At 40.1% G+C, this 27,661-nt stretch overlaps 1 protein-coding gene across 1 annotated transcript in view; it reads left to right on the top strand.

Moving 5' to 3' along the window:
* The first annotated feature begins 15,896 nt into the window (after positions 1-15,896).
* The window catches only part of ABCC9 (ATP binding cassette subfamily C member 9), a 71,107-nt gene continuing 59,342 nt past the window's right edge, over positions 15,897-27,661 (top strand). The window contains exons 1-6 of the mRNA XM_031064254.1: positions 15,897-15,906; positions 17,263-17,306; positions 22,425-22,528; positions 24,046-24,211; positions 27,016-27,157; positions 27,521-27,642. Of these exons, the coding sequence (XP_030920114.1) occupies positions 24,067-24,211; positions 27,016-27,157; positions 27,521-27,642 (409 nt within the window). The 5' untranslated portion in view covers positions 15,897-15,906; positions 17,263-17,306; positions 22,425-22,528; positions 24,046-24,066. The remainder of the gene's footprint in view (positions 15,907-17,262; positions 17,307-22,424; positions 22,529-24,045; positions 24,212-27,015; positions 27,158-27,520; positions 27,643-27,661) is intronic.

Raw genomic sequence — 27,661 nt, 5'->3', positions numbered from 1 at the left:
CTATTTGAAAACAGGCCCCATCTCAGCTCGGACTTTTCAGGATCAGACCCGTGGGTTTACTCTTCTGGTTCAGATCTTCCAGACTTCCCATCATCACTGTTATTCTCTTCTGGGCTGCTTAAAATGTAGTGCTCAGAATTAAACAGGGTATTGCAAGGGAGTGAAGCAGAAGGATTACTGCTTCACATTCCTCATTTATACACCTCTATCATTTACCTTTTCTTGTGCAACATTGACACAATTCAGCCACTGGCTTGCTTTGACCTATGGTTTGTTTCTGCAAGAGCTGGGGCATGGCCAGAGACTTCCAACCCTCTGCCTTTGCTTCTGGCTGTGTGTGCCCCAAGGAAGTTTCCTGCAGTCATTCCTACAGCCCTGTCCCCACATTTAAATCATTTTGTGAAAACCACAGTCCTGTAGTTTATTTATGTGAAAGCTATGGAGAGTCACTGAGCTTATGACAGAGGGCATCTACTCCATCTCCTCCTAGCCACAGGTCTGGATTTGTAGGTTGAAGTTATACTGGTTTGACTCATTCTCTGTAAATTTTTATTGACTATTAATTTATTTTATGTGCTCACCAAAATTTCTTGATTGTTTATTCCTGCTTTTTTTTCCCCCAGGATCAAGTGTTTGACTAATGGTTCAAATGCGTCTGTATCCACATTTTAGTTCAGATCAAGAGTGCATTTCTGAATTGAGCCTCCAGCTACCTAAACTGTTGCTATGTGGCAGTATTTGCCAGAAGAGACAGAGGGGATAGTCCCCAGGCCCTTCCTTTCTCCCTCTTTTTAACCCAGGGAGCATTTTATGCTTTCTGGTCTCAGTAACTCTGCCTGGCTCAGAGGGTTCATCAGCTGCCTGCCTCCAGCATCCAAGGATGAAACTCAGCTCTGAGCACACATTACTCAGCTAAATACATCCCAACTCTTTTCTCTGTGTTTGTACTGACATCTTGCTCCTGGAGGTACTCTGTGGGTCACAGCACTCAGGGAGATAAGAACTTCTGCTATTCTAGTAATAGACAAGTGGAGAACAGAACAAAGAATATAATGTTTTCTGCATCTTTGGGACATGTACCCTGGTTTAGGGCATCATGAAAGTGGCATGCAGGATCAGATTTCCCAGTGTGGAGGAAGGGATTTCAGCTCTTCCATCACCACCAGCTAGGCAGCACTCATTCCCACAGCCCGTGGTGGGGACAAGGTCTTGGAACTGCACATGTTCCCTTCCCCTCACTAATATCCCCATCCTGTCATTCCCAATTGTCCCTGAACAAGAGGAGCCAAATTGGATAATTTCAAGGAAATGCTGGTATAGAAGTAAAATTAGTGGGAATAAAGCTATTTAAAAAATATGTTCCATGCCATACGACTCCATTGCGAATAGTAAAATCTGTGAGTTTCCTTTTTGGCGACCACTCAGTTGCTATAAACAGTCAGATTATTGTTTTCCTGAAGAGAGAAGTCCATTCATTCATGTCCATGTGTAAGAGCAAAAGGACAAGCCCAGAGGAGTTCAGTAGGTGTGTGCTGAGCTGTTAATGCTTAGAGGTTGTAACCTAACTATCACGGAGCATGTCATGGAATTTAGCTGGTTAATTAGGGAAATTTTCTGCAGTTGGAGCTGCTGTTAATGTGTATCAGGCATGGCTGGACAATAAACTTCTCAGTAATGATGGCTGGGGTCTGCTTTCCCACCAACAACCTCTGAACTGCCTGGCATGGGATTAGCCCTGTCCTTCCAATTTGCCAGTCTCACGATCTGCTGTGCGCTTTCTGACATCCACACCTTGTATTGTGAAAAAACAGGAAAAGCATGTCACAGTGGTTCTCTGAAGCTTACTGCAGCCTTGTGGAGTGTGGTCAAAGCCAAATGCATTAAAAAAAAACAATGGCCAAACTGCTGTTGGCCCAGCTGGGTCTGGGATTTAATTTAGTGTGCAAGCAGTCTAATTCAGGCTCCATAAGCAGCAGTGCAAGTGGGCTCAGCTGCAGGGTTGTGTCTTTTCCTAGGACATACCTGATTTAATGAATGCTATGGAAACAGGTAAGGAAGGCTCAATGGAAGTGTGCAATGGGAAGTTCTGGGTTCCACTTTCTGGGTGAACTGAGATTTGCTCTTTCTAGGCCTCTCTGCAGCAACAGAAAGTTCAGAATTCCAAATCTCCTTTCCTGAACCATGGATAGCTCCAGCGAAATCCCTGCAGTTCTGAAGTCAAACCAGTGTAGGGGAAACAGGGAATGGGCCTGGTAAAATCTCTCAAATTACCCATTCCTGTTATTGGAAGCTTCGTGCAGTTCTTGGACTGACACAGCTTGTCCATACATGAGAGTTAGGTGAATAAATGTTACCATGTTTATGAAAAAGGCAAAGAAACTGTTCAAGGGTCTGAAATTTCTGAAAAGCAGGCAGGAAGGAATATGATTGTTCAGAGTTTATGCTTGAATTGGTGTATTTCTTGGACTTTCTGTAGAAATGAATTGGAGCAAACTACTTTGCTGCAGCAGATTGAAATGCTGGTGTTTAATTCAGTGGCTGCTGGACGGACTGTGTTCCTTTTGGCAATCTCATGGACACAGAAGAAATCAGAATTGAAATATGAATATTAAAAGGTAATTTCAAACTTCTGAAGTTTTTTTTTTTACCAAGACTATTTGACAGATAGTGTAGACATAACCTGCCTGGATATAAAATACTGCAAAATTTATCAATTTTTGCAGTAACAACGCTGATTTATTTTTACTATAAAAGGATCCAAACACCTTGGCAAATCAAGCTAATATTGCAGATATTTACATATACACATCATTTTTGATACTATGATTTAGATTCATCCTGCATAAATCGAGGTGTCCAAATAAGCAATGAGCTGGAAGCCTGAATACCTCAGGTTCTTTGTGCAGTCAAAGTTTACAATTCAAATATCCTTCAGAAAGGACCTGGAGAGAACATTTGAAAGCAACTTAACTTTGGATTACCCTCAGAGAGGGGACATCAGCAGCTTTCCCCAGCTGGAAAGTGAGTTTTAACAATGCTAGGTATCCCCAAATACTCAGCTTTTTCAGATGCCAGGTTAATTACAATGACATGGTTAAGCTTTTAGCCAGATCTACAAGCAGAAGAAGTTTTCCCCAGAATTCAGACTTGCAAATATATTTGTTACCTTGATTGTTTAAAAAAAATATTCTTTAGCAGTGTAATTTAATCTTGATCCTCCCTAAAATCTTCAAAAAATTCCATACTACTTAAGGGTCTTAATACAGGAATGATATTTTCTTTCTGTAGTTCATGGCTTTTCACTCTTTTTCCTCCAACTTGTATGTATCTTCTTACAGTGTTGGGGAATTTCACAGTTCAGCATTTTGTGTTTTTTCTTTCCTCTCTCTCTCTTTTGTTTTTTTAAAGTAAATCTCTGTTCCATGCATGAGCAAATGATTTTTTTTGTAGCCTGTAGTTCTTATATATTTTGTCTGTCAACCAGCCTATGGTATTCTAAATCAACCCCAAAAAATTCTGGTAAAGAATTTTTTTAGCAGATGATAAAGCAAAAGACCAAAAATCCTGCCTCGTTTTCCTTTTTATAATGAAACTGTGAAGAACTAGTGGGGGAAATGGAGCTTTTTAAGTAGAAACTGAGAGGGGAACTGATATTTATTGTCACACAAGTAAAAGATTTCTGCAAAAAAAAATCCTTGTAGTGTCAATGGCTTGTTTTGACAAGTTACAAGCATGAGTTACATCATGGCATATTCAGGCCAGCTGTTAGAAATGCTAAAGGTGAAGACATCAAGGGACATGGAAATATTTAAAAAGAGGAAAATTAAATGTAACAAAATCTTAGATTTAGACAAAGAGAACTTTTTACCTAATTATAAAATCTCTGTGTAAGTTGATGTTATGCACTAACATTCCCTCAAATATTTCACTCACTCACAGTCCCATATCACAGCTGTAAGCCCCCATGTGTGTCCCCCAAGCAAGGATCATTTGTGTGCAACACAGATAGCAAAGGACACTGTCTGTCATGTGCTCATCATTTCTCTGGTGTTATTCTTGATTGACTACAATTGGGGTTTTGATGGGTCTTTGAAAACCTTTAGGAGTCAGTGTTTGTTATAGGGCAGTCTGTTGTTTAGGGTTCTTGCTTACTTCAGCCTCCATAAACCTTTGAAAAGTTGCTGATTTTGCCCATTTTAACTGGTTTGCTTGAAATTTATCTGTTTTTCCAACAGGCCAATGGGGGAACAAAAGGCTGCAGCCTTCTTGCTATCCTGTTGTGAGGATGCTGGAGCACCTTGTGCTCTGAAGTCATCTTGTCCTGTGGGCTTCAGTGCAGGCCTTTTGGGCTTGCCCTAAATATCACATGACTCAATTTTACTGCTGAGAACAATGTTCTGGGAACAGTGTCAAGGGAATGGTGTTCTTCATTACTAGTACAGGCTATTCTTTTACCCCTTGTTCTAATTTCTCATCTGCTGCTGTCACATACATGTGTTTCCATTCATCCTGTGTTCATAACACTCTTAATATATTTCTTGTTAGAAATCTCTGCCACTGTAGCAGCCAGCTCACTCATTTTATCTGAGCACTGGGTCATTAAACCGGCTCAGAGCATAAACATCCTCAATCTGCTGCAGCAGTTTGCCCACAATATATGTCAAAACTATTTATGAAATTCATGTTTGTTTTACATATTAACAAATTCTTTCACTCAAAGCACAGGAATGTGTATATAGTGCCTCCTTTTTGCCTGACACTGAACATCCCTGGCTGCTGCTAATGGTTTTGGTCTGCCAAGTGCAAAGCTTTGTGTGTTGCCTCTCAGTAGGCGAGAGATCCACAGTTTGAAATTGTGGCCTAAATACAGTAGAGCTTTATTTTGGCCTAGTCTAGAGCAATTTATACCTCTGTCTGTCTAAAGCAGTAGGTTTAATTATAGATTCACACAGCTTATAGACTGCTATGCCTTCTGAAACTGCTGCTGTAGCACAGCCTGGTGTAACCCTGAGCAACTCAAAATTAGCAACCCAAAGGAGTGTTCACATGTCATTTTGGCAGCTGGTGGGACCAGTACTATCTAGTGCCATTATTAGAGCAGCATGAACACCATGTGGCACAGCAATAGTAATAATCAACTGAGAGAATCATCATCAGAGGTGCAATGAATGACCCTTCTTACTATAACAGTGATGTCAAAATGTGTCTATGGAGAACCCAGTACAATCACTATTTTTACTGCATACAGATTTCCAGGCAGTTAGTCTAAGGCTGTTGCACAAGGAATGGCTTCTGCTGTTGCCATTATGCTATTACCGCTTGCAGTTTCTAGTTACTATATTTTTTGCTTCTTTTATGGCTATGTTGAGTTGGAATTCCTGTTCTTACAGGTGGTAGCAGTAGCGGTTTCCCTTTAAGTGAGACGATTCCCTTGTGCATGCGTGTTACTCCTCTTCCTTTCAAAGTAAGCACCCTCCCTGTGCCTGGGTCTCAAGCTGGTTTGGAACAAAGAAGTGTTGTTCTTTGGGCAGCTCCTGTGTCCGGGCTCATGGCTGGCTGGGACCCACAGAGCAGGCCTGGGATGGAACCACGAGCCCAGGCCGAGCAGGAATTTGCAGGGCTGGATAAATAATCCTCTTCATAATTTCTCTATGAGCATGTGAATTGCAGAAGTCTGTACAAAAGATCAGGCAGACATCAGGGGCTCCTGATCCCACCTTTGGAATTCAGGCTGCTGGGAAATGAACTTCTCAGTCCCCATGGCTTGCGCAATGGGCGGCAAAGCCAGAGAGTTCCCGGAGCTCTGTGCCCCCTGGGCCTGTCTGTCTTCTCGGATATTTTGTGTCACATTTCCTTAGGCTCACTTGCTTCAAGGCAGCTGCTGAGAGCATTGCAGAGCTCAGGTCTGCATGTACAATCTTCCTGTGTCACTACCACGGAAAGTTTTGGAAGATGGTTTTCTCACAGTCCAACTCAGCAGCCAGCAAATGGTCATTTTTTGACTACCCAGGCACCCCATTTCACTTGTAATTGCTGCTGGGAAAACAAGTAATGGAATATGCATATGTAGAGGCCATAGGGCATCTGTGATAAATTCTTATTTTTCATTAAATTAACCCTATCCAAAAGTAGTACTGTGATGATTGTGGAGTAAGTAATTGGATTACTACTTTAATGAAGACACTGAACATTCACTATAAAATGATTTTATAGTTGGTTTTGGTTTTAAGCAGTTTCAGTCATGCAATTTTGATTGAAGTGCCTCCTGAGGGGAAACAGGGGGCTGAGATGACCATTTGGGCCAAGAGGTGACTAAGATGACATTGAGTAACTCACATGCCCTGAACTTTTTCCTTGCTATGTCTTGCAAAAGAATGGGACACAGAAAGCTCTACATTTTAGAGACAGGCATTATCTAGTAATTTTATCATCTTCCCTATCATGATACCCTTATTCTTGCCTTTGCAAGTTTTTTTTGTCATTTTCTCAAAATGAAACCAGTCCAGGAAATTTTGATAATGGGGGACTCAAATCTCAATTTATACTACTATGTAACCTCAAATTATACTCTAAACCACAGTGAGACATCACATCTCTGCCTTGTCTCTAAGGAAAGGACTCCTGGAAAACTTTAGTAACTGTTGACAGCACAGCACTTGCAAAGACCTGTGCTGTGAATGGTGCCAATTAGATCTCTTACCTGTTAGAGTGTTTGAAATGCATTACATCTCCTTTAGCCGTCACCACCTGTGCAAACTACCTAAAGTATGTATCTTTGACGGAAATATTTTTCTCAGGCTGGCTTAGTTGTACTGAGACAGAAAGTGCAGGTATCTCCAAGGGGATGCTGTTCTGGAGCCAGAGCTCCTCATGGCACTGACCACAGCCACACTGAGCACAAGCACACAATGATTCTATCAATTATTTTTGTCTCCTGGTTAAATTTCAGGCTGATTTGCCTCCTGTGTGTGTTCCCATTTCCCCATATCAAGTGTTCCACAGCTCCAACCAGTAACTTTCTGTCTTTATTGGTGTGTTTCTTAGAGCTCAGGGGGAATGACACCTGTTGGTCTGAAAACAAGAGTTTTTACTAGGGAGGGGGCACTTCCCCCTGTGTCACTCTTCTCACAGCTCCATATGTAGATGGAAGATGCCTGGATACTGGTACATCTTGTTTAGGTACCAGAGTTGAATGCTTCAAACTGAGGGTGAAAAGAAGGTTGTTTTAAAATTGTAGTGGCACTTTTGCTGGTGATACCTGATATCAAAACACAGAATAGTTTGATAAGAGAACTAGTCCACCCTTGCAAATTTTCTTGGTGAAAGCTGAAATGCATTTTTGCATGAGAGAAAACTTTCTAAGCAAGAATCCTGGTTTTTACTGTTCAAATTGTGTCCAGAAACTGTGGCAAATTATCCATTAGAAAATAGCATTTCAGCTTATTTATCAGGATCCCACTTTATTGGGTTCCCCAGACATAATAAAATATTTAATACATTGAATAACTGCTTCCATATATTCCCTGCTCCATATATGAATAATCACTCCATATATTCCCCCTCTTCTACTACTTCAATTAATGTATCTCTTGTTAGCTCTGGAAGTTTCCTCAGGAGCTCAGGAATCTGCATCTCCTCACAGCTTCAGTAGGAACACTGTTAGGACTGCTTCTTAAGAAGACAAGTTAAAACTTTCAAAATATGGAGCCGCAGATTTTGCATTTTGAAAATATTGAAAGAAATGTCATTGGAAAAAGAAAGATAAATTTTTGACACATAAGAGTTTTCACAATATTATCATAATTGTCATCTCTACAAATACAAGGTACTATGGACCCTAAAAACATCAGAAAAATAAGATTTTTCAGTTTCTTCCTCTGTGATTTTCTTCTAAAAGGAGGGAAGAAATAAAAGAGGGAGAAAAAAGTAGAAATAAGAAAAATTATTGTATTTTTGTAAGTAAAAAGTAAGTACATAACATAAATACTTCTTTTTTTTTTCAATGACTAAGACAGAATAACAAAAACTTTTCAAAATAAAATTCCACCCAATTCTGCTAGTTGTGGTTTTCCTATCAACTAGCATTGAATCAGTTTAATTAAGCACCAGCTGCCTGGGCTGAGTAGAGATTTAGCCAAATATCCAGTTCAGATGAAGCCACCTACAAAGGTTCTGCTCAATGAAGGTAAGAAGGATGTGCAGCTGTATTTTCCCTGAAAGACACAAATATTCCCAGAGACATCCTCTAAAGTGTCTCTCCTTTCTTTTCCCCTCACTTTTTCTCACAGTTTCTTTCTCAGTTCTGTGGAATGACATGAATCACAATAGCATTAGCTACTTTTTTCCAACAACATTGTATTGCCATAGCAACAGATAAAGTGAATTTGTTGTGGTGTTTTAGTCTAAATAAAAGAGTTCACGTGAACATCAGCTGCTCAGGGCACCGTACAATGTATGAACTGAGTATTGGACATATGAACTCCTATTTCCATCTAGAATTTTCTGAAAAGGAAAATGGGAGTTTGACCTCCTGAGGATATAATAGAATCTGTTCAGGCACAACATGTCATATGTCTATGATTCCTACCACTAGTGGCTGTTGCCTTATGATTGAAATTTAAACCCAGTTGTGTTCAATTTCTCTCAGACATCCCTCAGCCCCATCTTGCAGTCAGTTGCTGCAAGTTGGCTCACAAAATCAGTCTCATTGTAGATAAAACCCTGTAATTCGAAGCAACTGCTGGATGATGATGCATCTACAGACCAGATTTGGGTCTGGATTGTACAGATGGGGTTCATTTTTAATTGCAGCTAGAGTGAGAATGCTTAGCATGTTACACACAGAATTGCACATAGACCAGCGGGATCTTCCAGTGATTACTGGGAGCAGGGAAGAATCAGTTCAGCAGAATAGCTGAGTGCAGTCCATTTACATACCAATTCACAAAGTGAAGATTTGGCTAGGGTGGTTTTGGTCATATTATTTTGATGGTGGCCAGATTGCCTCTGTGTACCAGCATTTCTTATGCAAAGATGCAAAAGAACCCATTGGGCCACTTGAAACGAAATTGTGCTGCTCGTCACTGTTACAGGGACAAGATGTAAAAGAGAATGAACAATGATGAAAGTCTGTTTAATTCCCTTTTACATTTCTCAGACCTTTTGCTTTATTACAGCAGATTTGATGTAAATGTTCCTAAAGTCACATTAAAAAATCTTATGCTGTCTGCCAAGAGTCTGCCTGGAATTATTGTACAGTTCAGGGAGGTGTTTTGCTGCTACTGTTCCCCAGGAACTGCTGTTTTCACCACAAAGGCAGTATAATGTTCTATAATTGCTGTACCATATGGTATTGTGGTTGTCTTAGACCTGAACCAATTGTGTTGTAAGAATTTATCCCCTTTTTTCTTTACCTATATGAACCCTTTGACCACGCTGTCAGACTGGTGTCATGGGCCTCTAATGAAGTATTACACAAGTACCTTAGATATACCTTACCCAGGAGATTCAGAAAGTGTTTTGGCTGCAACATTCCTTGTGACATAAAGCTTCTGCAGTATGCTGATTGCTGGATAATTTAGGAAGTTTTAATTTGTTTTCAAATTTTTTCTGCTAAGACACTGTCTTCCACTGCTGGGCCATTGGCATGTCCTACTGTAAATGAGTAATTTTAACTTAATCTTGATATTTTGATTAATTTTTTCCCCAATTTTAATCCATGTAAAGTGACATATAATAAAGTTCTGTGCACTATAAAATGGAATTTAGATTTACATTACCATTCCCTGATTTCCAGCAAGGGTGGCAGATGGCATCAGGTAGAAGAAAATGAGAAAAGATCTGAGATCCAGGACATCAGTATTTTGTGCTAAATACGGGGGTAGCAAATAATACAAAGGACAGGGCAGAGTGTATTAAATCCTCAACTTAATCCTGAACTTAATCTGCAGCAGTTGAATTACCTGGATGATCAATCATTAACTGAAATACAACATAAATTGTGATCGCAATGATTTTAAATGTATTTGGGGTTTGTTCTTTTTATGGAAATGAATCTGAACAGAAGTTCTTTTCTGTTCCCAGAAGTCTGAACAGAGATATGTTAAGAAGCTTCCAGCTTACAGATATGCAGCTTCAGAGATTAGAGGATGAGGATTTAGATAAAAAGCAGATGTGGGACCCTTTATGGTTGAATGTTTCTCTGAAAGCAAGGCACTGCACTACATATCTTGCCTGCAAAAAAAGGTATGAATCTTCTTAAGGATTAAATACATCCTCTTAAGGTAGTGGATTTTTAAAGAATGTATTCTACATGGAACAAATAACGGAAAAAAAAGCAAACTATATTTTGTATGCAACACATGTCAGATTTCAGGGTTAGTATAGGCAAATGAATTTAATCTTTTCCTGTCAAAGAGATTTCTAATAGTTTTGATGATTTGTTTTTCCTTATGCTATACATTTTTACCAGCATCAAATGTGGCAGGTCTCAAGTAGGAAAACTTATGGAATTACAATGAGAGATGGAAAGGCACATAGGAGACATTCTGTGTGGGTTCTACCAGGTGTAGTAAAAATGGTGGGGATGGCCTCTACTAGACACTTGTCATGGTTATTGGCCTTTTAAAATATACATGCAAAAATATTTCAGGCTGAAAATTTATTTCCATACCTCAAAAGAAGAAAAAAAGAGAAAGATACAGGTAAAGTTTTCAAAAGTTTAACCATATAGACACTGTCATTCTCCAGGAGATGAGATAGTCATATCCAGGGTGGAATTAGTTCCCACTGTCTTCTATATCTGGTTTAGAATGAAAAGAATAATCATCTAAAAATGTATTTTTCTCTAAATGCTATATAGGGAACCTAGTAGCAGGCAGACACATAAGCAGTCAAGCATCTGCCATTTAATCCTCTGTGAGGCAAGTTCTGTTTTAGTATCTAATGCCCCTTTCAGACATTCACTCTGAAATTAAACACCTAAAATTATTTCTGACTGCTACATGTCTAAAAGCCAACATTTGTAAATGGAACTGAACAATGTAGGTGCCTTGTTGAGTTTAATGGGAGAAAATGAACCTGATCCCACATTAGTTCTGATTTGGTTGCAGAGGGTTTAAAATCTGACTGGTGGGTTTGCTGGTTAGAAATAATGAAGATTTTCTGGGCAATGCAAAAGAATGGTCTGAATTGTCCAGTGTCAGCCTAGAAGACTCAAATCCAATATGGCACAGAGGAGAGAGTCCCCATTCCTGGAGGTGTCCAAGGAATGTCTGGATGTGGCTGGCACTCAGTGCTCTGGGCTGGGTGACAAGGTAGGAATTGGTCACAGGTTGGGCCTGATGTCCCTGAAGGTCTTTTCCAACCTTAATGATTCTGTGATTATTTTAAACAAAAAGAATCCCCTTTTCTTCAGTTCCTCACACACAGACATACATGTAAAATCTACAATATCATTGTCATTTATAGTACAAGTGGGTCTATGGGTTTGGTAGAATCTAAATTGTAGTACATGAGGTTTACTTTATGATATTTATGATGCAACTCCACTACTCTCAGAGGATGTGGAGATCTTGCATTATCCTTGACAGCCTTGAAAAGCCCTTCAATATGAAAGGAATAGCTCTCAGACTTTGTGGGTTTTTGAAGGAAAAAAATAGTGTAACGCAAACCACATGTTTTTGGTTGCCTGTATTGGTGGTTTGTTGTGGAGTTATGTTGTTTTGTTTGTTTGTTTGTTTGTTTGTTTGTTTTTAGTAAAACAGCTTTTGTCAAACAGAACAGGTAAACCTGGAGATCTGAAAATTTGTGTTGTGTGCAGGGTCTAACTTTTGCCAAGATCAAGAGCTACCCAGGCAAATGGTAGCATCTTATTTGGTGCCTCTGACTCCACCACAGTGCCGTTGTCCCTCAAAGGTCAGAAGCTTTGTAAATCCCTGTTTAAGGCCTGTGGCTTTCTACACCTTTTATAGAGATGAACTCTGAGGTCTGGGATTTTCTCATCCTTCTCCATATAGAGTTGTTCACTACTTAGATTGCTCTGTTGAAATTTTGCTGTATATATTTTCCACAACACTTTTCCCCATAGAAACCAGGCATGATAACTTAAAAAAAAAACTGTGGAAAATATTTCAAATAATACTAAGCTTCTAACCCGCCCCCCCCCCCCCCCCCCCCCGCTTAATAACAATAAATATTTTAAACAGACAGAGAATTTATCCAAAGAACAGGCTGAATTTTCTATGACATTAAAAAAAATTAAATAAAAAATTAAGTCTTTGCTACTTCATTACAATTGTCTTGTTAGATGCATTAATTTTTCTTTAGATAAAATGAGCAATGTGTAATTAAGAGAAAAAATAAGAAAACAGCAAGCTTTTTTTTAAAGTAGGGTTGTAAGTGTAAATAAAATTAATCTTGAAAGCTGTGTCAGTCTGATCTTTTTATATGGTGGCACGAGTTCTGACACAGCACTGTGGGGATTCTGTCACCGTGACAAATTTAGAAGCAAAATAAAGACTTGATAGTCCATAACTTTTAATGTATAATCGACTCTGAATTTTTTATTAGCATAAAGCCCTGGTATAAATTATGTAAGTTGGTTTAAAATCAGTCAAGGAATTTATCCAGTACAGCACAATGAGAGGTTTTCTCCAAAAGGGCTACTTTAGTGGATGAAATGATGGTGATCTCAGCTCTTCACCTAAGAAATGGAAAAGACAAGGAGCCTGCAGGCATGTCTCTGAGTTTGGCTAATAACTGGAAATTCTTTATGGTCCAGTGCTTTGATTGCCATAAATGCTGTAGAAGGGCACTTGTGGATTGGCCCACAATATGGGAAATGGCAGAGAGAGCTGCTGGCACTGAAACCAGAACAGCTTGTTGTGTGAGCAGGGTCCAGAGTGCAGCCACCTTCCTTTCCTGGTTAGTGAGTTAAATAAACCAAGACAGTTCAGGTGGAGAGTGCTCAGCCAGGTCCTGTGGCAAATAAATCCACACTGCAGTGCCTGTCATTTTCCTCACAGTGGTGAGTCCTAATTTATGAAAAGCTTTTCCCACACATGTTATTCCTCCACCATTTTAGTTCTTTTGGGTTCAGCTGGTCAAGCTGATGGAAGCCCACCAGGGTGTGGAAATCAGTGCCGGCTGGGCCATGGATTTCACAGAACGAAGGAGCCAAAACTCAGCGGTTTTGTGAAGATCTGCTTAGAATATTTTGCATTCTGCCTCTCCCTCCCCGTAGCCATCAGGTGAAGCAGCTTCTGCCTTTAAGCTGCCCATCCGCCATGGTCAGGCGCTCTCCTCGCTCCGGGGCCGCGGGGCCTCCAGCCTGCGGAGGGACCCCCGCCGCCGGAGAGTGCCCCGGAGAGCGGCGGGCCGGTGAGTGCCCCGGATAGCGGCGGCCGCGGGAGCCCGAGAGGGTGGCGCATCCTTCTTCGCATCCTTCCTCCCTGCATCCTTCCCCGTATCCCTCCCTGCATTCCTCCCTGCATCCTTCCCCGTATCCCTCCCTGCATCTCTCCCCGCATCCCTCCCCGCATCCCTCCCCGCATCCTTCCTTGCATCCCTCCCCGCATCCTTCCTTGCGTCCCTCCCCGCATCCTCCCTACATCCCTCCCCGCAATGCCTCCCTCCGCCACCGCATCCGCTGCCAGGGCGGCAGTCCCGGTGCCGGCGGTGCCGTGCCCGGTTCGGTCCCGCACCGCGGGCACCTCTGCAGCTGAATCAGCCTCGGCTTGGGGAGATGTCGGTACCAGATCTCGTCTTCTGGAGGCTGCCTGGGAAAGCCGGTGACGTGCTGGACGTGGGGGTACCTGAGGTTCGGCCTGTGGTTGTTTCCATTCATTTAAACGTCCAATCATTCCCTGAAACACTTTGAATTCCTGTAATTACCATTTTTCCCTCTTCGTCCCCCCTCCTTCCCCCTGACAAATCAAAAAGCCCTGATACAAAATGCCAGATCAGGGCAGACATTTCAGAGCTTTTCATTTTTCTTAATCCTTTTAAAATGCATTTCAAAACACTTTAGCTTGTCATGTAGAGAAATGAAAGTGCCCCATTTAGAAACAGCAAAATGAAACATGCTGTCTGATTCCATGTTCATTTTGCCTTATTTTTTTCCTTCCTTTTCCTTCCAAAATGGTTTAAACGATTTTGTAGAAAAGACAGAACTGAATTACAGTGAACTAAATAGTCATGTTTTGGTGAAGAAAATTGTGACCATAAATGTTACTCACTTCTGTCAGAAATTAAATGTATTTTCAAAAATATTACATGACAATGCTATTTCAGATGATTAGATGGGTTAAAACATTTTTATTTTTTAAAAAATCTTCTTTAACAAACATAGATATATAGGACAACTCAGAGACTTTCAATCCATAATCTTTTTTCTAAAGTGTTTAACACATGAAAAGGGAAGAAATAAAAGGGGAAAAAAAAGTAAACACAGGTCTAAGATTTTAAAGTGCCTTGGAGGACTGTTGAGGTCTGTTGAAGAGTAAAGCTGTGTTGGTATTTCAAATCAATGGGAGCTAACAAAAGGTACTAATTAACTCTGAGGTTTCTGATTTCTTATTCCTACACCAGTCAGGTTTGAAACATCAGAGAAAAAGGAGTAGTCTGGGTTTGACAAGGTTTTGATAAATCCTGCAGTGTTTGGCCTCAGCTATCCAAGTCCATTCTCAGCTTAGCATTCTGTGTAACCCCATTCATGGAAACATGGAAGCATCTTTGACCTCAATCCCTTGGAAACCATTTGCTCTCTAATGATCTAGATGCAATTCCTGGGTTCTGTGAGGTCTAAGCAGAATTCTGTCCCAAGGGCCTCCAGCTTCAGTCCTGAATGACTGAACAGGAATTGGTCTGGGTGATCCTTGTGTCCCTGTTCCAGCTCAGGCTATTCTGTGATTCCAACAGCTGTACTCAAAACCAGCCTGCATTGCCACATGTCTGGTGCTACAAGTCCCAGATCTTTGCAATTTATGGCCTCAAGTTGTAAGGCTCAAGTAAAACTGTCACAATGGAAAAATCCTAATCTTGGTTCATCTTTGTTTGATGGTGCTGTGAGAAAATGAGCAAGCAAACCAACTGACCACATGTGGGCTCTCTTGGGACTTCTTCACCTCTAAGTAAACTTATATCATGGATCTTGCAACTAAAAAATGTTATCCCATGTAAATAAGGGCTATTGTGTTGAAAACTATATTCCTGGTATGAGCATCGAATTAGTTTGGAATTTTATTTCAAGTATTTAAAAAGGCATTTCACAAGAAGCAGACCTGTGTGATCAAAAAGTGAGATTTGGTCAGTATTTTAAGCAGAAGAGCTGGAGGGACTTAGGTAAGTGAGTAAAGTAAAATATCTGAGTAGACTTTTCTGCTTAATACAGTGGAAGACATGCAAAATTGTGTTGTCAAATTCAAATTATCCAAGATTAATTACATAGAAATCAAAAGCTGAATCTCTGCAAGCCTGCCAAAAGTTAGACTACCTTGTCTAAATCGATTACTTCAGAATAGCCATCTGCCAATAGTCCATGTGCTGCAATGCAGCTTCTTGGAATCTTACTGCTCCAGAGAGGGAAAAATGAAAATAAAAGCAAGCAGAAGAAATCCCAGGGGACTGTAGCTTCAGGAGGTGAAAAATTGGTCCTTTTTGCTTGCCTGTCTCTTCCCAGTTTCCTGCCCCCTTCAGCGTATGAGAAAGGCAAGAAGAGTTTGTGCACTTTGGGAACTCGATAGGAGGCAGCAGCTGATCTTCCCATCACCAGCCTAAAAATAATCCACTCCAGGGCTTGGAGCGGCTTCACTAAGTGGAGGAAAATCCTGCCATCGGGATGATATTGATCACATAGCACAACCGAGTGACACTTTGGGTTGGTATTTTGGGGTTGTGTTTACAAAGGTAAGCTGCAGAGTTTGATCTAACATTCAGCAACCAAACGGGGCATGCGATGACCCTCCCCCCATTATCTCCCACTAACCACCACCTCCTCCTCCTCCTTCCCTTTATATCTGTGGGACAGGGCTGCTCCTCGTTCTTTCCTGGGATTACAACTCCAATCTCTTTTTCCTTTTTCATTCGCAGGCGTTCTCTCTTTACCGTCCCCTCCTGCTGATGTTTTCTTTGCTGCTGTTCACAGGGTTATGTTTCTTTTTTTAAACTGTCCTGTCTTGGCAATGTGAAGTAGAAGGTTTTACAGCAGGCAGCGCAGCACGCTGGTGTTGGGGATCGCATTGTGTGGAGAAGCTTTCCAAAAAAGAAAGAAAGAAAAAAAAAAACCGATGCATTTAGATGTGTGAGACCACTGCAGATGTTTGTGTGAAATGCTTTGCAGTGCCAATAGCCTGTTTAGCACCACTGCCGTTGTGATTTTCCCTGTGTTTGGAGTCTGATCCAGAAGGCTCCCGAAGTCAATGAGATTCTTTGCATTGACTTCAGCACCGTTTGGATCAGGCTGTGGCACACAGCAGTTAGCACTGCGAATGCTGACAAGCACCAGAGGTAATTCATCATCCTGAGGCCCAGGGGAGCTGGGACAGCGCTTAGCAAGGAAGAGGGGTCTGTGGAGCATAGGTGGTCACAGCTTAAATAAGGAATAAAAAGAAAATTGTATTTTGTATTGGGTCGTTTTTGATAAAATAGATTTTAAAGGGACAGTGCTTTCTGCCGTAAGCTCAGCAGCATTCTCTGCAAGACTACAGATCACATGGGTTGGGTTAGAGTGCTTTTAGAAAGGTAAGAAGAGCAAACTAGAAGGCTTCAACCTAGAAAGGAAAAAGGTTCAGAGCACTAACCTAAAATCTGTGGTAAACCTCAGAGTTAGGCCTTCTATTCAAAGCTATAAATTAATCATTTGTCCTTAGTTAAAATTTACTATGGGAAATTCTAGGAGGAAATTCAAAAGACAAATTTTACTTTTGTGATTTATCCAGAAGATACTAAGTACTTTTGTAAAACTCTGAGTATTTTCTTCACCCTGCACCTATATGCATACACATATGTATGTACATACATGTTTATATGTATATATGGGCATATAATGCACATTATATCTAAGACCAAAATGAAATTTGATCTGAACTGAGACACAAATATGCTCTGTAAACAGATATATTTTAATTAGGAAGTGCAACTATCAATTTATGTATTTTTTTAAAGTATGGACAACAGAACTACTGCAATAAATGTTTTCAAAATATTCTTATTCCCCCAAACAAGCTCCACCTGAGGAGTGTACTTATACTCTTTTTTTTGTAGTCATAAGTACCTTGCAGAGCATGACGATCAGAGTGATAATTCAGGTAAGATCAAACTCTTGAATATGAAGACTTTTAAGTCCACTTTAAAAGACCCTTAAGGTAGTTAAAATGTCTTTAATTAGGATTCTTATAGTTTTGTACTTGGTGAGGATGTTCTTATAATTTTAATGGCAATTTAGATTATCTACAATTTTCCCATTGTCTTCTTCAGAATTGCTTATGGAAAATATATCTCATGAACTGGCTTAGTGCCCTGAGAATCCCCATTTATGCTTGTTAAAATGAGATTTGTGAGTGTTTAGGTTCAATGTTTTGTCATTTCCATGTTTACGACTTTGACCTATTTTCTTTCTTCCTAAAACTTCTCTTCACAGTGAATATTTGTTCATGAATCACTTTTGTTCTGTTTTCTGTTTATTCTCTTTTGACTGTGTCTGTCCACCATAGCCTAAAACCAGGAAGTCTTAACTTGCCAGTAATGGGGACCCTAGCATAAAAATTTAAATGCTTAAAGGACATGAGGGTTTTTTTAGCTATTTCATTTAAGGGTGAACTGCTGTTCAGATAGTTCACATCCTCGTTAAAGTAAACCAACAGGGAATCAGATTCCCAAATGATGTAAAGGAGAGCTGAAATTTACCTTCCACTGGTACCAACATGGGCCCATCCTCCTAATTATTCTTTCCATTCCCCTCCTCTGTGAAGTTTGGCTGATGGCTTTAGCTCCTACTGACTATTCTGCACAAGCCATTCTCAAAGGGAGAAGGAAAAACCACCTCTGAGAATCTCTGATGAGTTGTAGAGTTCATAAAGACAGAAGTTAAAGTGAGTAATTTGACAGTAACTTAGAAAGACGAAGGCCTTCCAGCCTACAAGTGTTAAAACAAAAACTTACCCGGCACTTGGCACTCCTGCTGGGTTGCTGAATGTAGCTGGTGTCCTCAGAGGGCACATGCTTGTTATCAGATGATCTTTGTCCCATTATTACATTTCCATGTCTGAAATGATAGATTAAACCTAGCATGCTTGGCAATATTATTATAAAGTGTAACATTCCTGCTGTAATTAGCAGTGAAGCAAATTGTGATGTACCCACGTTGCTGCAGTTATCCCAGCATAATTTGTTGGCCTACTGTATTCAACAGCAAGTGAAACTTTCTCTGGGAAAGCCATTTTTTTGCAATGACTATGAATAACATTGTCTTTTTAAATTAGTTTATGAGCCCCTTAACAGTTATTCTGAATGGCTGCTACTACCTGATGAGAAGTAGTGGTTCATAACTGCAGATGACCAACAAATTTCAAAATAGCTTTCTAACCCTTCATCTGTTTTCTCCAGAATATTCACTTTTAGGTTACACAATTGCTGTTTTCAATGTGGCAGTTAGACTGCTCCCATTTTGTTCAGACATTGCTGTTGGCCAGTCAAAGCCATCTTCCTGTAGAGAAGCTTTCAGCTCCAAAGGTTCCAACCTGAGCATGAGCTTAGAGAAAAGGTCAATGCATATGAGAAAAAGAGGCCTTTGTTTTCCAGTGCCTCTCCCTTCCTTTGGGACCCACAGATAAAGTTTTACTAAGAGGCTGGTGGACATTTCTCCAGTGTTTATGTCCTTGAGACAGTCCTGCATGAGCCAGTTTGGGAATTGAAGTAGGAAAACTGCAGCAGTCCAGCTCTGATGTTGAGCTTGATGTGAACAGGGCTTCTTATCTTGGGAACAGCACCACAGTGACCAGGACTGTTAATTGTGAGACTGAACTATGTTTGTGTGGCTCTCTGCTGGACTGTGAGCCCCCAGCAAGGCAGGCAGACTGCAGAGGGTGATAAACCCATCTGGCTTTGCTGCTTAATTCACCTGTGTACCCTTCCAGGCAGTACTGTTTCCAGTGTTCCCAAGGAAGGGTCCTGGCAGGTGTAGGAGGGCAGCTGCTGTTCTGGAATGCATTGAGTTGGAGCATTAAAGGCTTTAATCTCTTCCATTCCTGTTGCAACAGAAATCTCTTCAAATTTCTCCTCCTGTGGCTCTGCAGCCCAGTTTTACCTCTTTGACCTCTCCCCACATACTTATTGTGGCCTAAAAAGTCTGCCTGCTCATCTTTGACCACAGGGTGGGAAAACTTGAGTGAGCTCTGTATTCTCATTTGCTTAGGTCTAATTCAAAGACCTTCAGCATTACAGATTTTGCTGTTCTGTGTGATTAACAGTCTGTCATTTTTTGGGTGGAAAATACAGAATAAGTATTCAGTGTATTTAGTTATGTACTTGCATAAAGCTCAGCATGGAGAGAAACAAACAGCACTTCCTCACATGGGCAAGATACGTCTTTTTCCCTCTCTACAGATGTAGTTCTGACTGAAGCCCAGCATTTGCTTACTATTGAGTAAAAGCCAAGGGAAGAATAGTTTAATAGTTTAATTTTTATTCAGGGAACCAAATTTGATCAGTGGTCAGTCATAGAAGTGTTCCATCTTCCTTTCCTGCTACAGTTTTCAGTGAGTTATGACAGTAAGCACAACTGCAATTCTTCAATTCTTCATGTTTTGGGTTTATTTTGTGGTTTGTTTTTTGGTTTTAATTTATTGTTCTTAATTTTTACATTTTCATTTCATTTCATGAAATCTTATGATTGTACAGAAAGAGGAGAATGGTACCTTTTCACTCTTTCACTGGGTAACTGCAATCAAGATCTTCAAACTGTCTTAATTTCCAAGCTCAGTTTTATGAGTGAAAGCTTTCAAAGCTCATTAAAAGTCAGTGTAGCTGAGGCTTTTTAAAACTCTTTAAAATTCTTAGAATCTCTCTAAATTGCAATACTGAAATGCTGTTTAAAAGTGCAGCTTTGACTAGTCTGAAGCTTTGTTTGCAGCCCTAAAAATGTGTCATTCTGTAGCTACACTGTACTTTCCAACCATGGGATCTGAGCATGGGCCCAAGAAATTTTGCCATTATATTATCAAATTTTTATTTGAAAAAGACTGAAGGCTGCACTGTTTTCTTGGATGAGAGATTGCATCTGAAAATTTGTCATGGTCCAACTCCTGTTATTTTTAGTGGAACTGCAAAAGCATTGTTGAAAAATACCATGTACTGTCTAGAGAAATCAAGGATTTGTTCTTCTGCCTTAGGGGCTTTCTGTCTGTCCTTCTTTGGAGAAGACACAGTTTGTTAAACTTTGAGGCTAATGGAAATGAGCTTCTGGAGGCATGCCCTGACGCTGCAGAAAGCAATGGCTAATTTCAGCTTCAAACCAAAGGGCATTGACTGTAAATGCAAAGCATCCTCCCTTTGATATCAGCAAAACTTCATCCAGTATATTTCCCTTATCTAGGAAACTTGAGCCAAGAGGCAGGAACTACATTACATGATTTATTCCAGGAGGTGATAGTTCTGTGCATGTCTTTCCCTCCAGAGTTTCCTCTGTATCTAGGTTTTCCAAAAAACAGAGCAAGGTCCAGTGGTTTGAGTAACAAAACTGTGAAGGGTGTGTGGGATCTGCCTTCTGAACCAGAAATGGATGGGAAGGGAAGGATGGAGTGGTTCCTGTCTCCCCACAAGGCACACTGGAGATGACATTATTTCTCGGAGCTCTAAGGTGGTGCAGGGTCTTTTCATACACCATTCTTGAAGATCCAGAGAACTGCCAGCAGCAGGTGTAATGAAATTTGGGACATGCCAACAGATGCGGAATATGAATCCTCCACTTCCAGCCACAGCTTGTTCCCAGCACAGTGGAAATGGAAAAATGGATGGAAGAAAGGAGGGAAGGGAGGAAGGAAGGATTACTGGACTATTAATGCTTCCTCAGTTCTTATCTCCTGTATTCCCTATCAGTGCCAAACTGTACTGGATGTGTGTCCTGAGCTGAGTGCTGCCAAACAGGGAAGCTGTACATTTTATGATTTGGCATTTTATGAGGCCAAAGCTGCACTGGGGCAGCACAGCATCACAACACTGATCAGAATATTTTGATAGATTTTAAGCCTGTGGAAGTTTAATGAACATGGTCACTGGATAAACTGATTCATGATGAGGTTTTCTGATAAAAAAATCTTAGGAATTTAGTGTCAATTGCCCTATCTTGTTTCATTTGCCATGAAATCTTTTTTATTTTCTGGGAATTTTTACAAACTAACCAACCTAGACTCGATTTTCTCTCTCTTTTTAAGAGAAGGCAATTAAATTATACTTCTCTTTCTTTGAAATGAACAGAAGTATTGTGAATAGACTGCCCTTACCTTCACTTGAAAAAGATCACCAGTATGATGGGCACTGTCTCTAGATATCAGTATTAATTAATAGGACCAGGTTCTTTTCTCAGTCCTGGCAATGTGCAAAAGACAATTGGTTTTAAGAATGTTACTGGCCACTCCATACTATACTGTTTGTGATACTCCATCACAGCACTAGGCCCAGCACAGATTCTTGTGAAGATTCAGATGTGATTCTTCAAAGATGCATCTTGCATGAGGACTTTTAGCAACTGTTGTTTGAGGTGTGATAGGAAACCTCTGCAAACTGATGGTGGTCTCCAGTTAAGAGAAAACATTCTTCCTGCAGTTAATAGTCCTTCACTTGAACATTTGCTGCCTCTATTCTATTTCCCTTCCAGAAAAATGGGAAAAAAACAACAGTTCCCTTAGCTTCCCTTGGATGTGATTTTCATCCTTTCTCCCAGATTGATTTTTGACTAGAAGCCAAAAGCTACACAGGGAGTAAATGATTCAGTGGTCATCTGAACCCAGGATTCTCCTGCCTTTCAGTACCACTCCAACCACTAGACCACAACAGCATCTTATGCTGCCTCAGAAGAGAGTCATCCTTGTGGGAAAGGGAGGAAAATTCCCAGCAGAACTCCCTTGGACTTCTGACCTTTGATAAAAATGAGGAAACAGCACTTCTGATTTTCAAGAGATTACCATTATCATTATGTTTCCCTTAAAGAAGACATGTCAAGCTGTCACAAATTAAACCCAAACAACCTCTGTGTAGATATTTTTTTAATTCCTTATTTGTTTTGCTAATAACTCCTTGATATATTCAGACAGATCCCGCATTAACAGAATGTTTATTTTTTGTTACTAGCCTTATGCATTTATGAATGTATTTTGGTATAAAAATAAAATTATAGAATGATAGTGGTCATATCACTCTATTCATTATAGAAAATGGGCCAAAATCTCCATCAAATTGTGTTACAGCACATGGATTGTTAGCAGATGGTGGTTACTGAAGTTTGAGTCCGTTGACCCTCAGCTTTTGCCTCACAGTGAGTACCTGAATGCGAGTTATGCTTAACTTCGGGTAAATCTCAGCCATAAAATACAGATATATTTGGGAAAGGGAGTGCATTTATCACACTCCTTTCAAAGAAACTCCTCTTCTCTGTTGTGTTTTGATATGAGTTGTGATTTTCAGATCCAAAAAGAACTTAAAAGCTAACAGGGGGTTTAGCAGAGGCTCAAAATTCTTATTTGAATTCTATAGTTTTGTGAAGATCTGAGTGTTTGTTCTGTTTCTAAGGGACTACCTGTGTAGTTTATGCTTACCTTGTTGTGATTACCTTGTTTAAACAACTTACAGAACTAATAACTATATGAGGAAAGAAGGAAATCTTTTCTCCCTATTCAATTGCCTTTTTTTGGTTTGTTTTTAAACTGCATTTATAATTTTCTGTATCCCTATCTTGTTCCGATTCTGCAAAACCTATTAATACCAACATTCTTGCAGACAGATGCTTTGCTGAATTAAATATATTCCTTCTATTTTAGCATGTAAAATTTGAGAAAGGGTGTGGATAAATGAGTTTCCACAACTTACTCTACAGCACTATGTTGCTCTGTGTAAGTCTCAGGCAAAGAAATAAGCAAGGAAAGACTTTGTTTGCAGTCTGTTTCATCTTGTTGTAAAGAAAACTTTCTTGTAAAGAAGAAATAAATGATGCATAGATTGATTTTAGCCAGGACCTGGCCATAACTCAGGGTCACTCTACAGCCCATGCTCTGCAAGCACGAACACGGGAGTTTATCATGGTGTACAAAGATAATCTCACTAGAAGTCATGGAAGTCAGAGACTGCTGGGATGAGTCTAAGCACATGTTTAAGAGTTTTCAGGATCAAACATAAATGCTGATTTACTGCCTAGGCAATCTTCAGTACCACCTACTTTGGTTAAGAGTTCGTCATTTTTCTGTAATGTCTCCTGTGTGTGGCCATTGTTCTATGTGACAATGAAGAAATACAAAATATTAGTAAGTGCAAAGCTGCCAGATCACAATTACCAAAGGTTCAGAGCTTGCATTGGGAATGCAGTGCAACAAATTGTTGTAGATATTGCACAGACAGTCTTGACTCACCAAAGAAACAGCAACACACAGGTCAACTTATGTCCATTTGGGTTTTCTTATGAAAAATGGAAATACCTATTTTTCAAATCTTCTACTTTCTTTCTTTATATTCTCACAGAGCTATTGCAGCATAGTGTCTCTGCCTATAGTGAGCACTAGAAGTTATAGCATAATGTATTTAAAAATAGCCCTTAAATAATGAATGCAGCTAAATATAAACAATGTTATAAAAATATAAATAATACTAATGTCATATAAACACAGCCTTCTAATGTACTTGTATTTGACATTGCCAAAAATAATTTTCAAAATACAATTGTGTTATTCTCTATGGATTGTTCAGTGTGCTCCTTCCCTTTCTCTTTATTATATTTATTTTGTCTTTAGCCAAAGGGAGTGCTGGCACTCTTGGTAATCAACATTTCTCTTATTTCTGTAGTAGCCAGACCCTCCAGAAGAGATGAGACTCGCGTTTTGTGGTAACGACAATGCCTCAGCCTACAACATCAGTGCTGGTGTCCTCAGGAATGTCTGCTTTGTGGATGCCCTCAACTTGGTTCCTCATGTCTTCCTGCTGTTTATCACCTTCCCAATTTTGTTCATTGGTGAGTTCTTCTATGGAGCTCTGCCATCCCACACTCGAGTATGTGTTTATACTCAGTCGTGTTTGCGTGGGCTCGGTGGAACCATTGCATGCTTTGTATTTATGAATTCTGAAAAAAGAAGAGGAAGAATGGCTTCACCCAGAGGATGTGAGGCCAACCTGCTGAAATGTGGGAATTTTAGATATAAATCTGAACTAATCAGCATGAAGAGATGTATGAGAACCAGAGAGATCAGATCCAAATTTGCTGTGAAACTTCTCTCTGCGGAAGTTTTCTTCAGATTTGAAATTGGCAACTTGCAACCTTTGTTATTATTAGATATTAGAAGACTTAGGGCAGTGGGTCTGAATTTCCTTGAAGTTACGTGAATTACAGAGAATATTCAAAATGTTCTCATTGGATCTAATTCTAGGGCAGGTGTAGGAAATATTTAATATAGAACAATTGCTTCTTTGCTAACATTTGTAAACAGAAGTAGAGCAATAGAGATTTTTTTTCCCCAACAGAAGTAAAAAATAAGAAATGATAAATTCCTCTTGAGGAATGTAGGATAGTGAAGGGGCTCAACTCACATAGTCTTGTAAAAAAACCCATCTAAGCTAGTACTCTAATAAGAGTTTTTTTTCTACAGTTGTCTTTTTATCCCAGTTAATTTGCAGTAGTGAAATAAATACAATTTAATACTTTTCCAGAGAGGTCAAACAGTGGCATTCTAACTGATCATAGGAGATTATGAGACTTGAATAACCATCAAAAGTATTAGTGAAAATAAATATTCTCCTGACAACTGCATGAGAAATGCCATGTCAGTTCTTCCATGTTATTTTCCTGGTGTTGCATGTGTAGATGCATGGTAAGGCATTTCTTCCACAAGGAAGATTTGAATTTGGGACTGTATTTGGACATGAGATTTAAGGGCTTTCATCATGCAAAAAGACTCCAAAGCAGTTGAATAAAATGCTACAGGAACCTGCGGGCTAAGACAGTCTGTACCTAACTGTGACATGATGCAGTGACTATAACTAATTAAATAATTAAGCAAGAGAATAAGAAACAAATTCTACCAAATTATAAGGACCAGAAAGAAACCCCAGGGTTATGGAAACTCTCTCCAACAGTGCTGGATTTTTTACCTCAGTGCTGGCTCTTCCTTTGAGGTGAGATGCAGGTCCTCTTTGAAGCACAGGGCTTTGTGCAGTAGTGTTTGATGAAAGTACAATGCAAGGTCTGAGGGCAAACATAATATTTTAGAACATTTTAACAAAGTGCTGCTTCAATGTTTTTAGAGGTATTAGCCAATTAATTCTGAAATAGTATTGCAGCTGCTGAAAATTCCCTCTATTTCGTAATAACATTAGGAAAAATAATAGTATTTTTAAATTGTATGCTATTTATGTAAGTATGTAATTCTTTGTTTTCTATTTTGTATGCTAATTATCAGGACAAATAGTTGTTGAATGGAGCATTAAAAGCCAACTGGAGTCCATGGTATAGACTGACCCCAAACCAGAAATTTGGTGATAAGCTGCGTTTGTGCAGACGTGTGGGCAAAGAAAAAATAAAAAACATCTTAAGAGAGACAAAGACAGGAGCAAGGTCAAAGAAAACCACATTAGATTGGGAAAGTCTTAGAGAACTGTAGAAAATGCTTGAGATAGCTATGGAGAAGAGAGAATAATTTGTTCTTGGAGAATTTTGTGTCTTAACCAAGGATGAAATGGTGAAATGCTGACAGTTTCCAAGAATAAATACACTTAGGTTTTGGTTTATGTGTTCCTGAGTCACCTGGTGAGCCTCCGAGCACGATTAGGCACTGCATCCTTGTGTAGCAAAAGCACATCCTGGGTTTTAAACTGAGTTAGTTTTGTTTCCTTTTGTTTGGTTTCTTTACTTCCCCAAAATGTGCTGTTGTTGGGATTCTCTACAGGCTTTGGGAAGCCTGTCAGGGAATTCCAGGTTTTGCTTTACAGTAAGAGGGACATTTGGGCCCACTGAGTCAGGACAGCCCTGTACCTGTGCAGGAAGAGGCAGAGGCGGAGGCTCGTCACACCAGAGGCCAGCCTGTGGTCAGGCCTTGTGCCCTCCCGCAGATCCTCTGTGCCCCACCTCTTGCTGGGTTGCTGGCCTCAGACAGGATCTTGCCTGGAAATGGCAGGTGACATCTGAGGTGATGACAGGCAAATAGGCTTGAAGGTGAATCTGTTGATTAATTTGAGTCCTGGAGCTGTGTTGGGAGCTCTGAGGGGCCAGCAATGGAGAGGCCTGGGAGGCTGGGCTGCACCTGAGGGAGAGAAGCTGTGAAATCACTGTTCAGCCTCCACTCAGACTGTACTCCCAACCAGGCCTGAAATAGATAATAAATAATACTTGTTTTAAGTAAATACATCACTTTGAGGCCACATTTGAGGATGCAACTTTTATATCAGTTGGAAATTTTTCCCGCTCTTTCAGTGACTGTGAAAGACATGAGGACGCCATCACTTCAGCTCTGCCAGTCCCTGTTGTCTGAGGGTGTCACTTGGGGTGGTTTGCATTGTTGTTGTTTTCTTATAATTTTGCTTGGCCAGGAAGGACTTTTCTTTGATTGTAATTTGGAAAAAATGTTGCCTCATTGTCTTCAGGGTTTTATTTAAATTATGGGGCAACTGAGACACTCCTGGGTCATCTTTTTAGTAACAGCAACCCTGAAGCCTGTAGGGGGTTTGTATGAATTGCATGAAAGTGTGGCCCAGAAAACTCATAAGCAGATCAGTCACTGACTTGCTGTGAGATAACCTTTCTCTCTCCTTGCTATCAATTCCCAGGCTGGGGAAGCCAGAGCTCCAAAGTTCAGATTCACCACAATACCTGGCTGCACTTCCCTGGGCACAACCTGCGGTGGATCCTGACGTTCACCCTGCTGTTCGTGCACGTGTGTGAAATAGCAGAGGGGATTGTTTCTGACACGTAAGTGGCAGAGTTTGGTGGATAACCATGCTAATTGCATTTGTTAATGAACAATGTTTATGTCTGACGGGCTGGCTAGTAAGGCATGAGGAGGTTTTGCCCCAAAAAGTTCATAGAATCCTTTCATGAACTGTCCAGGTTTTAATGGGATGAAGGTGAAGCTGTTGTTAGCATTTATTCTTCTCTCAAGCTATAATGGCAAACAAATTTTGATCAAAGTTAAGCACTCATGATGACAAAAATCTTTTTGTCTCTAGAAATTCATGTTTTTCCTCCTCACTAGATTAACAGAACACTTATGGCTCCACACAATTGTGAAAAAAAGGCACCAAATTCACTAATTTATACCATATTTATTTTCAGACAAATGAAATCTCGCCACTTGCATCTCTTCCTACCAGCTATAATGGGATTTGTGGCTGCCACTGTATCCATAGTATATTACCATAATATTGAAACATCCAACTTTCCAAAGTTACTGCTGGGTAAGTCTACGTCTGATAT

This window comes from Geospiza fortis, unplaced genomic scaffold (assembly GCF_000277835.1).
Source record: "Geospiza fortis unplaced genomic scaffold, GeoFor_1.0 scaffold242, whole genome shotgun sequence".
In the NCBI taxonomy this organism is placed as follows: Eukaryota; Metazoa; Chordata; class Aves; order Passeriformes; family Thraupidae; genus Geospiza; species Geospiza fortis.
This window is presented reverse-complemented; position numbering and strand designations above follow the sequence as displayed.